This window comes from Macrobrachium nipponense, chromosome 47 (assembly GCF_015104395.2).
Source record: "Macrobrachium nipponense isolate FS-2020 chromosome 47, ASM1510439v2, whole genome shotgun sequence".
Classification (NCBI taxonomy): Eukaryota; Metazoa; Arthropoda; class Malacostraca; order Decapoda; family Palaemonidae; genus Macrobrachium; species Macrobrachium nipponense.
Window position 1 is genome coordinate 2209510 of NC_087222.1, and position 15223 is coordinate 2224732.

Genomic DNA, 15223 nt, shown 5'->3' on the forward strand with positions numbered 1-15223 from the left:
GATTTTTCCTTGTTAGATATATATACTGACCAAAGTGAAGATTTGGAACAAAGTCCGCCAGATCTCCAAGTGTCATTTTCCTCCCCTTCTGTTAGTGAAGCAAAGGTAGCCAAACACAGGAGAATCAGCAGAGCAGGAAATATGAGCAGATAGTTGTCCACACCTTAGTGACCTCAGGATATTCAGTTGAATAGGTTTGGGTTGTAAATATTGTATGTTCAATTTAATTGATTGTAAGGGAATTTTTGGGAAGATCAACTTTTATAAGCGGCCTTCCTTCCAAATTATGTCGGTATAATAAAAGGGGATTATACATAAAACATGGTGTAGACTGATCAGTTAATATTTATTATCTAGAAAAATAATTAAGTTTTATGTGAATAAATTGAGTTACAATTTTAACATTCCTCTATCTTCATTAACCATGCATAATTTTAAATTTCTACAATTTTGGTCAATCTAATCTTTATTAAATATAATGTTTTGCTGATTTGTTCAATTTTCTGTAATTTTTTCAAACAAAGCTATACATTTGAGTCTCTATGTACATCAGTAGTTTATTATACATATCTATTCATCATACAGAATCTATATGTGCTATATAGAAATAGTACATATAGTATATAGATTTACCTTAAATATTGAAAAGGAAATGGAGAGAAAGAGTGGAAATAGACGTAAACAGTATTAATATCCTAACAAAAGTGTCTGTTTAATTTCCTTACGCCCCAAAGAAAATGGAGCCAAAGAAAACGGGATTTTTACCATAAGCTAAATTATATGTATATATATAGATATTATATATATATATATATATATCTATATATATATATATATATATATATATATATATATATATATATATACGAGGTCCATTCAAAAAGTATCCGACCTTGGTTCAGAAAAGGACTAATAATTCACCAATCAGCAAATTAGTTTTGTGGGAGTTGACAGCACTCTTACTGCGCATGTGTGTAAATTTTAAAAGCTCTAGTGTGTGGCGGTACCCGCCTGTGAGGGCTAGAGTACAGACGTCCAGCACAAGCTCGTCAGATTATCATTCTTACACAACATGTCGGAGCGCATCAAGCAGCGTTACTGCATTAAGTTCTGCTACAAGCTTGGTGATACACAAGTGCAAACTATCCAGAAGATTCAGCAAGCATTTGGCGATGAAGCCATGGGAATAACACAGATAAAGGAGTGGTATAATCGCTTCAAGCAAGGTAAAATCTCAGTTGAGAGCAAATCATGGTCAGGCAGGCCATCCACCAGCAGAAACGAAGAATTCGTTGAAAATGTTCGTCAAATAGTGGAGGACGACCGTCATATAACCATCAAAGAAATTGCTGAAGAAGTAGGAATAAGCACAGGATCAGTTCATACAATTTAATGGAAGATTTTGCCATGCGATGAGTGTCTGCTAAATTCGTTCCCAAGTTGCTGGTGGAACAGCAGAAAAAAATCCGCCTGGAAATTCCACTAGACCTGCTTGACGGTGCTAACAGTGACTTTGACTTCATAAAGAATATCATCAATGGTGATGAGACATGGGTGTACTCTCCAGACATGGCACCTTGTGACTTCTGGCTGTTCGCTAAACTGAAAACAACCCTGAAAGGGAAGCGTTTTGAGTCAAGAGAGGAAATTATGAGAAAAACGACAGCAGAGCTTTACAGCATCCCAATGTCAACATTCCAGAGATGTTACCAGCAGTGGCAGCACCGGTGGGAAAAGTGTGTCACTCCCAAAGGGAGTACTTTGAAGGTGATTGAATAAAAAAATTTCAGATGTGCAATTTTTTTTCTTTATGGACCAAGGTCGGATACTTTTTGAATGGACCTCGTATATATATAATATATATATATATATATATATATATATATATATATATGTGTGTGTGTGTGTGTGTGTGTGTGTGTGTGTGTGTAAAATGCACTAGACAAATGTAATAAGTTGAAATCAGGTCGATAACAAGTGACGTGAACAATTTTGGAATGCGAAAAACATTAGTGTCAATTGTTTATAGAAGCTTACAAATATTGGAACAAACGAGAAAAGCTTACGCATCATAATATTACCGGCCGCACTGGTGAGATTGAGAGTGAGCAAATGACCTGGTTAGTTCAGAATCACATGATTGTGACGTCAATGTGTTAAATAGGATGTGTGCTTGAGCAATGGGAAAACGCACAGAATAGACTAGCATGCATGCATTCATGTGTTCATTAGCTTGTGTATGTTCATACATCCGTTAGAACAAATGAATGAGATATAATCTCTAGTATGGGAATTAATGGGGGATTAGACGACTAACTGTCATAGTGGTCACAAGAGACTTTGGAGAACCGAGGACGTGCTAAGATCCATTGGGAAAGGTAAGGAACATTTAGAACAGTGACATTTATTTCAAATGCATTGAGAAGGGAAATGTGGTGCGACATTTAATATTGGTGACTACCTTTAACATTTCATTGCCTGATAACTATGGTCTCTATTTCAGATGGATTCTGTAGTTGCTACTTAAAAATGAATTCTCTAGACTTTTATATGACATGAATTGATAAAAACTCATGTGGTTGTCTGACTAGGAAGGCAGCAATGCACGGAATCTGCAGTTGGTAATCTGGAAATGAATTCCAAATTTCACCCAATATAAAAGCAAAGACCTCTCACACAATATTTATGTCTAATGCCCTTTGGAGGGAATTTATCCTCAATCACACACAATGGAAGGACTATAGTGCTTAAATAGAATGGCTCAATGAAGTTTTTTGTTTATCTAAGACAAGTCACGAAACCAAGACCCAGTGCAGGTCACTGTTCCCGAGATCACTTAAGCAAATGGCAGAACCACAAATTTTCCTCTGAAATCATTGGCTGGAATTCGTGCACGAATGACCTAAAAGATAAGGCAGACATAGAACAGAGGTGTCGTAAACCATGTGCAACTGGCAACAGGACTGCAAGGAGGTTTGCCTTCTGTCACTGAGACTTGAAACTGCTGCTTTTCTGTTTGTATTGCTACAGCATCTAAGGGTGTTCCTTGTGGACGAACTACACCAGGGAGACTATGAGATGTATCACTGTTGTTCATAATGACATTTTGAGACGAATCACGAATACTCCTCGCTAACACTCCGCCACACAGATGTTCACAGAAAACCACCTGGACAATTTAAAAATCATTTTAAGGCGAACAATGTCCAGTCTGATCACCCAACTGCGAAACAGCAGCAATTCGCTCATGCAAAGCATCCTAAAGAGTGAGGCAAGAAGATCTAAATTGTGGAGAAGATGGGAAATGAGGCATTTTTTCCCTAAATGACTTAATCTCAGTTTTTGCAAAATGTCATTTGCAGAATCTCATTATTATTGTATTGCTATGATTATTGCTTTTACTGGTATTTTCCTTTTTTTCATTATTACTGCGATTATAATTAATATACTTTTTTCATTCAATTTTTTAACTATTCTCAATCTTAGTATGGTTATGACCATAATATTGACTTCCATCTTTTATACTACCTCAGCAAATATGGCTATTGCCAATTAATCATTGGTTTTTATTATGTTATCTTATGTATCTAGACTGTGTGTTATTGTCTATTCTTTGTATATTCCATGCATATGGCCTTGAGCTGAAAATAAAAATTATTATTATTATTATTATTATTATTATTATTATTATTATTATTAATTATTAAGTGTCTTCGGTGTATGGCACTCATTTGAATCACCCACGCTAAGCCACCAACAATCGTATGGGCATTCGATGAATCGGCAGTATCTGTTCGTTACTCTCTGATCACACACACATACAAAACATCTAGTAGATTTTCCGTTACGTCTCACATGTGAATTTTCTATACAGATCAATTCACCACACCCCCCACAAGTTCTCTGTCCTGCAGAAGTCAACACTATTTTTTATATTTATTTATTTATATGCATTTGTTCTTTATTTAGTCTTTGTCATCTGTCCACTATTATTTGAGTACCTTACCAACCGAAATGTTATTAATAATTTATGCAGAACAAAAAAACTAAGCTTAGCAAGCCAGGGTCAAATTGCATGCTTACAGTTGGCAATTTACTGTTTTGAATTCCACGCTTCACATTGCAAACATGATCTTTAATGAAAAAGGAATTATGTATGAATCAATGATATAATCAATATTGTATCACCATATTAAACACATGACATTCTTAAAAAAATAATAAAATAAACAGATTACTATCAATCATCAAGACTAAAGAACTTATACAAGCACAATAAAGGAAACAGAAAGTATGATTGATCTCAATTTATTCATGAAAAGATATCATGACAAAATCAAAATAAAAGATTAAAAAGGATTATGGCAGGATGGTGCAAAGATGTTTAGAAAAATGTTCACACTTAAGGACATGACAACAATATTTGCAGCCTTCATCTGTATGCACATCGGGTGCACCATTAACAATCCCTAGACATGCTTGTATATCATCTTCATTCTCCTCTCCTAGGTAACCAGGCAGTCCCGGAGAGTTGGGTACCGCTTTATTCAGATGCCACATCAGGACATCTTCTTCGACAGGATGTATGACTGATAAATGGTACTCGGCCTGGACACCAGTCCTAATATGCTTTATCAACGCAGTGTCGTCTTTCATTTCTTCCATGCGGTACAGACCTAAATAGGCCGGCTCAAGTTTTTGTTTCTTCAGTTGCAGTCTTCAAATAGATCCTGTCCACTATTTGTATCTTAGACGTTCGTGTGAAGAATTGCTGATCATATTGAGTCTGATACTTTTCTGAAATACTCTTCGGCTTAGGTTACAGAACATCACCCAGTGTTGTTTATCACTATATAACGGTAAAGTTCTAGGATCCATGATCACATTATATGGCAAGGAAGGGTCCTGTCCATATACTAAAAAATACGGGGTATCTCTTATGGAGCCGTTATACTCCGTATTAAGTGCAAATTCTGCCATTCGCAATATCTCTACCCACTGATTCGGACTGTCTGCCACTAAATATTTCAGAATATTTGTCACTTCTCTACTGTTGGATTCAACTATCCCATTTTCTGAAGGACGGTTGGACGTGATCGTGAAATGTTCCACATTTAATCATTTTGTCAGCTCTTTTATCACTTCATTAACAAATTCACTTCCATTATCCAACACCCAGCAGTTGCACCTGATCTCGTCCTCAGTCCAGCTCAGTGTCTCATAACAGATAGACGTCCGACCCTGCATGCCCATAGGCCTACACAAAGGCGCTGACTAGCACGCCCTAAACTCTGACCAAGCCGACGCCAATCTTGTCAAATTACTCTCCATAAGGCACCAGGTACGTCTGAGTTACATTCATATTGCCAGTTCTTTTACTCCAAGTCAAATAAACCCACATTTTTTTTTTTTTTCAAAATTTAAATTCCTACTTCTCAAACGAATCTCCCTTTGTTCATCCTACCTAGCGATCGCAAGCCACACTCGTGACTCGTCCCAGATAAACAAAAATCTTCATTGAGTCATTCTATTTAAGCACTAGAGTCCTCCCTTTGTGTTTGATTAAGGATAAATTCCCTCCAAAGTGCGTTAGACATAAATATTGTGTGAGAGGTCTTTGCTTTTATATTGGATGTAATTTGGAGTTCATTTCAAGATTGCCAACTGCTGATTCCATGCATCCCTGCCTTCCTAGTCAGACATCCACATGAGTCTTTATCAATTCATGTCATATGAAAGTCTAGAGAATTCAGTTTTAAGTAGCAACTACAGAATCCATCTGAAACAAAGACACCATAATTATCAGACAATGAAATGTTAAAGGTTGTCACCAATATTAAGTGTCTCACCACACTTCCCTTCTCAAAGCATTTGAAATAAATGTCACTGTTCTAAATGTTCCTTACCTTTCCCGATGGATCTTAGCACGTCCTCGGTTCTCCAAAGTCTCTTGTGACCACTATGACAGTTAGTCCTCTAATTACCCATTAATTCCCATACTAGAGATTATATCTCATTCATTTGTTCTAACGGACGTATGAACATACACAAGTTACTGAACACACGAATGCATGCATGCTAGTCTATTCTGTGCGTTTTCCCATTGCTCAAGCACACATCCTATTTAAAGCATTGACGTCAAAAACATGTGATTTCAAACTAACCAGGTCATTTGCTCACTCTCAATCTCACCAGTGCGGCCGGTAATATTATGATGCGTAAGCTTTTATCTAATATTTGTAAGCTTCTATAAACAATTGACACTAATGTTTTTCGCAATCCAATCTTGTTCACGTCACTTGTTATCGACCTGATTTCCACTTATTACATTTGTCCAGTGCATTTTACTCGCACACACACACACACACACACACACACACACACACACACACATATATATATATATATATATTATATATATATATATATATATATATATATATATATATATATATATATATGTAGATATATATGTAGATATATATAATTGAGCTTACGGTAAAACCCCGTTTTCTTTGGCTCAGTTTTCTTTATGGCATAAGGAAAATAAACAGACAATTTGTTAGGATATTAATACTATTTACGTCTATTTCCACTCTTTCTCTCCTTTTCCTTTTCAATATTTGAGGTAAATCTATATACTATATGTACTATTTCTATATAGGACATATAAATTCTGCATGATGAATAGATATGTATAATAAACTGCTAATGTACATAGAGCCTCAAATGTTTAGCTTCGTTTGAAAAAATTACAGAAAATAAAACAAATCAGCAAAACTTTAATTTCAATAAAGAATAGATTTATCCTAATTGTAGAAATTTATAATTATGTATGTTAAATAAAAATAAATGAATGTTTAAATTGTAACTTGTTTTTCTCACATAAAACTCCATTATTTTTCGAGATAATAGATCTTAACCGATCACTTTACACCATGATCAAGATGCGTTAAAGTTTTATTTATACTTACCAAAACACTTTGGAAGGAAGGCCGCTTACAAAAGCTGATCTTCCTCAAAATCTTCTTATTATCAATGAAACTGACCCTGTAGCATGGTCAATGTTCGCTCCCCAAACCTATTCAACTGACTATCTTAAGGTCAATAAGGTATGGACAACTGTCTGCTCATGTTTCCAGCTCTGCTGAATCTTGTGGGTGTGCCTGCCTCCCCTTTCCTTACCCACTAAGGAGAAGGAGAGGAAAATGACCAACTTGGAGATCTGGCAGACTTTGTTCCACTTCTTCACTTTGGTCAGTATATATATCTAACAAGGAAAAATCTCTAACGAGGTCAAATGACACTTGTTTAAACAAACAAAACATCTAACTGGTAACGTAGCCCACCTTTTTTCTGTTGAATGCCATCTCTGGAGTTGGCTGAAAATTAGTTTCAAACTAGGCTAATGTAAACTTTTGTTGTTTCAAAAATATACTTTTTATTTCCCAAAATTAGCTAATATCAAAATGGAATAAAATTAATTAAAGGCTGGACTTCAAAAAAAAGAAACATTAAACAATTGTGCGCTGGTAAGCTTTCCTGTTTGTTTTTTTTTCATTTCAGCATCTTCGAGGAATGCAGCATTTTGCATCTGTCTCTAACCAGCAAGAGCTAAGGTTATTAACCCGACTATTTAATATTATAGACTGTTGCTGGTGCCTTTAAGATGGCTCGGCCACCTCTGTCGTTTGTGCACCCCTGTTGCACACCGCATTGGCTCCTGGTATATACTGGTTTATAATATTTGCAAGATAGCTCCTATAACACATATTTTGACTATCATTATAGCTACTATAACTGAGATCACTGGAACTGTGTAGCGTTCGACGAAGAAGAATTCATCCCCATCATTATCTTCTAGCAGTGGAACCGTAGTGTATGCATAACTTTAACCGGTTCATGGTCCCATGTAAGTGTTTCATGAACACCTTTGTTGAATAATTGTAATCCCAGCTGAGCACATGAACCCTCTAAAAACGGCTATGCATGCGCTTTATTAAGTGTCTGCAACCCCTCGTTGCTGAACTGTAGATTCGACGTCTTCTGATGAAGGAATCATAACCGCCACCTGGTTGTCAACTTGAAATATCCTGTGACTCCCATGCAAGAGCGTCTTGCACCCGCCTCGTAGAAGATTGTAGACTCCTGATTTGTCCCAGAATGTATCCTGAGACAATCCACCGACGACATCTCGTTCATTACAAAGGTGACCTGAAACATCGTCGCCTGTGTGAAGATCAGACCTCTGGCGTTGTAGATAGTTGTTTTCATTGTCACCCTTGCGTGAAGTTGGGAAATCTCTAAAGTCATCATGTGTCCGTGTTTCGTCATTAATAGGTTCTAACTGACTTTTTGACAAGTCTGTATGATCTTAGAAGAAATAAAATCTTGCTATAACATACGAATCTGTCATAAACTAATATACCCAATCTCATAGTCAATTATTGAGGACTAAAATTCTTCACTAAAATAAAATATGATCTTTATCTACTGACCCCTATTAAGTTTACTGGGAGAATTATTATCACTAAATGACCACTCATTATTAATCCCATATCTGACAGATATACTATCAAAAAACCCCATAATGTCTATACAGCTAACCTCCATCAAACATAATGTTGAATATCCCTTCTATCTTACGTATCCCAAGATAAATTCTACCTCCTTTCTATAATAGAAGTCCTATGTAAAGTTACCAAAAAAAACGCTTAATCCCAATTACTAGTTTCCCTTGTAGGAAAAAAAATGATAATAATTCAATTTTTCCCATTACAAAATGTATAAGGAGAAAAAAAAATATGATACAGCACTTTTCCATAGAAAACGTAGTATGTATTGTCACGCAGATTGCTGCCGCAACATATCAGTATCGACCCGAATTGACCCCTTAAATTCTTCCCCATGGAATGTCATCATCGACATTCCTGAAAACGGTGCAAACCTCTGAGTAATCAACTCCAAAAGAAAGTATCAACAATCGGTCTCATCACAGCATTAAGCCACCTGTGTATACAACATGTGCTCAAATTGCACTATGGACTTGTCTAGTCAGACTTGTAAACTCAGAAATCATCATTCCTTCAAATGGACCAAAAAATCATTTATTAAACTGTCGATGGGAATCCTCAATAAATCTTTACTGATACAATAGAACCACATTCCTCAAAAATTATGCTCAGGACATCCTCGTTGTCACCTCAAGGTTACCCAAAAAATTGTCCTTGAAAACATCTATTAGAAAAGCCACCAATTATAAAATATCCCTCACAGGCTAAATCCTATGCCATTTGACCACCGATGTACCTCAAAGTAACTCATTTATGATGCTGACACATGTATATAGAACCCCGATAATCACCTAATCAGGACATAAACCACAGAAAACCGCAATTAATAATTATATACTGCCAAATACAACCACTGGTGAATATATCCTCATAAAATAAAACACTTTTATAGGGCCCCATAAAACCACAATGCTCTAGTGCCACTCCCAAGACCCATAGCACCAAAAAGAACCACAATCAGCACCTCTTTGGCTCGTAAAACCACAGATCACCACCAAAAATCATAGCCACAAAAAAATTCACCACCAAAATAGCCACAAAAACTCAGCCCCAATAAACCAATACAACCAGGAACCACCAAATCACCACCACGGATCTCTTATAATATTTCTCAACTTAACAATAATTTCCCATATTTTTCACCTCGCTTTTCATCATGAAATAATCGCAGCAGTTTGCACATAATAAGAAGAATAGCAAAAGGAATGAAAGGAAAAAAAAAGTTACATTAAACCAATTAATCATATTTCATCATCAATTTTCAAAATCTGAAAAAAGTGCAACTGTACGAAGTTAACTTATTAGCTACTACTACCAACCCTTTTAAATTTAGAGATGTGAGTTAATTTCGACCGACCTGTCTTTTCATCTAAGACTACAAATCTGTTTCCTGTCTTTTCCTCAATAACACTAAAAGGACCTTCAAATTTCGGACTCAGTTTGTAATTTAGTTAATTTCTCACATTGTTTTTTAAAAATACATTGTCTCCAACAACAATTTTAACATCTATTGATTTATTGTTACTTCTTTACACCATTTCTCAGGTTGTAGCCTCGAGATTATGGCTGAGACAAGCATTTCTCTCCTTTGCTGTGGAAATTAATGCTTTGATTGTATCTTCTCCATGATGCTCGTTCACATAACCCATTAGCTTCAGGTCTGTATGGAATAATTGTTACTTTCTGTATGCCCATGACTTCTGCAAAGCATTCTAAAGTCTTGTTTACGAATTCTCAGCCATTGTTGGTCAATAAAACCTCGGGTGAGCCATATCTGCAAATGCTACCATTGAAAAATGCTATAGCTACTTCTTCAGTTGTTTTATGCTTAAGTGGAAAAATTTCTACTATCCTCATTAGTTCATCTATTATTACCAACAGGTACTTCTTCGCATATCTATATTCACAAGAATTTCCTAGGAGATCCATATGTATTCTCTGAAAAGGTCTACTTGGTATCAGATATGACCCTAATTTGCAGGAAGTTATCCTTGCAGGTTTGCAAGCATTGCATACTGTACAGTTGTTCACAAAATTTTCCACATCTTTCCCAATACTTTTCCAGGTATATTTAGCACGCATCTCATTATACGTTTTTTCTATCCCCAAGTGTGGACTACCAAACCTACAATGTACTATACCAAAGCCACTGGAATTAGGAATTTCGGAGTTACGATCTGTGTCATGTCTCCTTTACTTTCACTAGTCCTTAATTTATATTTAATTTTCCTAACCAACAGATTACCTTCTAATTCTAAACCTGAATAAAGTAACTTATAACCTTTCCCCTCTGAGAAGCGCTTTTGCATCTGCCAAAATTTCATCTTCATCCTGTCTTTCTCTATGAGACTCATATCCCATTGTATAGAATCACTAACTAGCGTAACTTGAGATCCTTCCATATCATAAAAATTTCTACTAAGGGCATCCACGACTACATTCAATTTGCCTTCTATATATTTGAGCTTTGCATCGAAGTCCCTGATAGTATAGAACCATCAAGCTCTTTGGGTGACAAATCTGGTTTATCAAAAAGATCCAATAATGACTTGTGGTCTGTAAGCACTTCTACTTTATTGCCCATTGTGGCGGGATCACAAGCTAAAAAAACAAGTGGCAAATCCCCTAATCACTCCAGCTGCCCAACTCACCCCAGTCACACTTTCCTCTTTACACTACAGCATACACGCAGGACAGCTGACCTATACCTACAAAAAAAGAAAGAAACAAACACAAAACACATGTACTTACCAACCACTCCAGATACTCCGGGCTATCCTGTGCTGTCTGCCGGTCGAGGCCACAGAGATATCAACCACAACAAAGACCACAACCCAACAACAAAACAACACCCAAGGACTACAACCCAACAACTCAACAACAACACAACAAAAGGAACACAATCACAACCCAAGACCACTGCCCAACAACCACAACAACACACACAAAAGGCAACACACACACCCACTAATAACAACAAGGAATAACAACAACAACCCTCAACCACAACAATCACATACAACAAAAACTCAGGAACTCAAAAGCACAACAAATCCAACAATACAGGCACAACAACTCTTAAGCAACAACACCAAACTCAACAACAACAAATCAACAAAACACAACTTCAACAACTTCCAATCCTTCAACAGACTGCTGTCAGCACTACTTGTTATCACCAGCTCTCACCAAAGACTGACTCTAAAACAGAACTCTAATCTAACAGCACCAGCAGACAACCCAGCACTCACCAACAGCCAATACAGTTGTTTACCATCCAACCACCAATTACCCTCTCTCTCTCTATCTCTCTCTCTCCCTCTCTCTCTCTCTCTCTTTCTCACACACACACACACACAGACGTTGTCAAATGGAACTCCATAACTCCTCTATACCATCAGTAGCATTTTAAAATGAACCAAACTTGATACTATTGCAAAGGCTTCTTTATCTACGGTAACCATTAATCTTTCATTGCTGCCATTTGTCCTAAATTTCCTGCTATAAAATGCAAGGGGATTGAACCTCCCATCAAATTGTTACATAATGCAAGCACCTATACCCTCCTGACTGGCATCAGTCACTAATGTGAATGGTTTGCTGAAATCTGGAAATTACAGAACTGGGGGATTCATTAACGCATCCTTAAGTTTTTGAAAACTATACATTCTTGCGGTTCTCCCCAATGAAATTGAATGTCATCCCGCAATACATCTGTTAGAGGAGCTGCTATGTTAGAACATTCTTTCACAGACCTACGAAAAAAATCCTGCCATCCATAGGAATGATTTAATTTCTTTCTTTGATTTCGGGGTACGAAAATCTACTATTGCTTTGACTTTATCGTCGTTTACTCTAAACCCTTCCTTGGATATGACATGACCTAAATATGTGATTTGCTTTTTCAAGAAGGAACACTTAGCTAACTTAATTTCCATTACTGCTAACTTAAGTCTCCTAAGTACTTTCTTAAGCACTTCTAGGTGTTGCACGACCGAGTCTGTTGCAATTAATATATCATCCATGTACACAAAAACATTTTTACCTAATAACCCATGCAAAACTGTGTTTACCAATCTGGTAAAGGTCATCGGACTACCCGATAAACGAAACGGCATCTGCGTAAATTCATAGTGTCCCTTGGGCACTGAAAAGGCAGTATATTCCTTACTATTTTCACTAAGAGGGACCTGCAAAAAACCCTGCGCTAAATCAATTGAGCTATAAATATTATGTTCCCCCGATTTCTACAAAAAGATCTCGTATGCATGCAACTGGGTAACAGTCAGGAATTGTCTTTTCATTCAAACGTCTAAAATCGACGCATACTCGGACAGAACTGTCCTTCTTAGGCACTGCTAACAGAGGAAAGTTGTATGGAGATGCACTAGGTCTAATGATTCCTTCCTCTTCCCATTTATTGACCTCTTTTTCTACCTGTTCTCTGATTTTGAAAGGTATGTGGTATGCGGGAATAAAAATGGATTTTGTACCCTTCTCTAAGTTTACCTTATGTTCTAACACATTAGTTAATCTTAGTTTATCCCCTTGTAATACTACCATATCCCCAAATTCTGCCAAGACCCGCTTAATGCTTCTATTTGCTCTTTATAATCTGCATCAGCTAAATGTTCTCTGAATGAATATTTGCTACCTTGATTGCATATTTTCCTCTGAAAACTCAGTTTTCCTCCCTACAATAGCCATTGTACCACTGTCATTACTCCAATCTTGAAGGTCTACTACATATGTATTTTTCTGGTATTTCCTAACTGTATCATTACAGTTCAGTAATTTTGCCCATGTAACACCAGTGTTTGATACAAATGGTCACTGATGCAGTGCTAATAACCCCTCTTAGTTTCTTGCTGCCCTCAATCACGCATACTTTCGTGGGTTTTTTTCACTTCCCTCAGTTTGACTTTTACAAAAGTCTTTGAACCTGGCATTAAGATAACATCCTCTGATAAAACACATTTATATATGTTGTTAGTACCTCCCTGTTCCACGATCCCATAAATATCCCCGCCCTTGGTTCTCATTGCATCCACCAAGACCCCATTGTTAGTATCAGTAATAATATCAGTGTTAAGAAATTCAGTCTCGTGAAAACAAATTGTTAAAAAATATCCACAATTATATATTAAAAATATATTTCTATGTAAAAATAGAACAAAGACTTTCGAACACCTGTACAGTGTTCCTCATCAGTGTAACGTTAAAATGTAATGGAGAGGATAGTTTCCTCCCAAAGAGCATCTAAAAAGGTGGGCAGGGCGAAAGAATAACAGACCATCATCGAAGTGCTGGTTCGTGTGTTTAAGTAATCCCAAACTCAACAGGCAGTTGCGCCAACCTCCTCGATCTCCGAACCTGTAAAGTTGCTCCTGCTTGCACTGCATAGGTGTCATAGTCGGAAACATCCACAGGGACGTCGGCTAACGGGAGAGAGGGAGGAAGAGGAAGCAGAGCATCATTGTTCACATGTTCAATGTCAGTTTTAAAATTAAAATCTTTTAAGTATTGCTTGGCAATGAAAAGAAAGATATTCCCATGCTTATAGCTGCGCCTTCAACTAATCTTCTCATGTGAGAGTCGTCGCTTTTTGAAAATAATTTGTGTATCATCCCAATTGATTCTGTGGTTTAAATTAAAACTATGAGCCACCAAAGCGCTGCCCAGTGCATGAAGATCATAGGCCTTTCTGTGTTCCCTTAATCTTACCTCTAATTCCCTACCACTTTCCCCGTAGTAAGAACCATTACAATCATGACATGGAATCATGTAAACACCGTTATTTCTCTTGGTACTGTTGTTGTTCTTTGTAAGACCTTTTGCCAAAGTGTTTTTGTAGGTATACACAATTTCTATGTCTTTTTGGTGCTTATTTATATAATCACCTACTTCTGATATTTCATCGTCAAAGGGCAATAATACACGTTTCTTGTCTTTCATTTCCTTATTCTCTTAACCAATATAAAACTTTTTAGCTTGGCTAATGGCATCATTAATAAAATGTTCTAGGTACTTTAAGGACCTAAAGGTGTCCATGACATGTTTGAGTTCTCCGTCTAGAAATGCAAGGTGGCACATGCAAAGGGCTCTTAAAACAAAATTCATAATTACGTTTCTTTTAAGTTGTTGTGAGTGGTGGGAAAAATAATGAATATAATTTTCTTTGTTGGTAGCTTTTCTAAAAACTGAAAATTTGAAAGAGTTACTGTTTACATCCCTATGACTTGAAACATCTAAGAAAGAAATCTTACAATCAACCTCTTGATGGTAAGTATTCAGTAAGCAGTCTAAAGCTATGTCGTCACCATAAAAAACAATAAATATGTCATCTACATATCTCACCCACAGAGGAGGCTTACAGTTGGGGTTACATCTCTCTAATATTTCAACTTCTATGAATTCCATGCACAGGTTGGCTAAAACTGGTGACAATGGTGAACCCATAGAAACACCAGCCTTTTGTTGGAAGTATTCATCATTAAAAGTGAAAATGGTACAGTCAACACAGATTCTAACCAAGTCTAGAAACTGGTCACAAGGAATAGAAAAGTTGATAGTCCCTTCTTCATGTCTCTTCTTTAAATTTTCTAGAACATAGTCAAGAGAAACATTTGTAAATAAGGATGTGAAATCGA

General features: G+C 36.6%; 1 protein-coding gene across 1 annotated transcript; it reads left to right on the forward strand.

The window, feature by feature from the left end:
- Window positions 1–1072: 1072 nt before the first annotated feature.
- LOC135204398 (protein GVQW3-like) lies at window positions 1073–1393 on the forward strand. Its single transcript, XM_064234613.1, has one exon. It carries the CDS (start codon window positions 1073–1075, stop codon window positions 1391–1393), a length of 321 nt encoding a protein of 106 aa, XP_064090683.1.
- Window positions 1394–15223: the final 13830 nt, after the last annotated feature.

Coding starts and splice junctions, on each gene's coding strand:
- LOC135204398 (XM_064234613.1), top strand. CDS start 1,073: ATGTCGGAGCGCATCAAGCAGCGTTACTGCATTAAGTTCTGCTACAAG.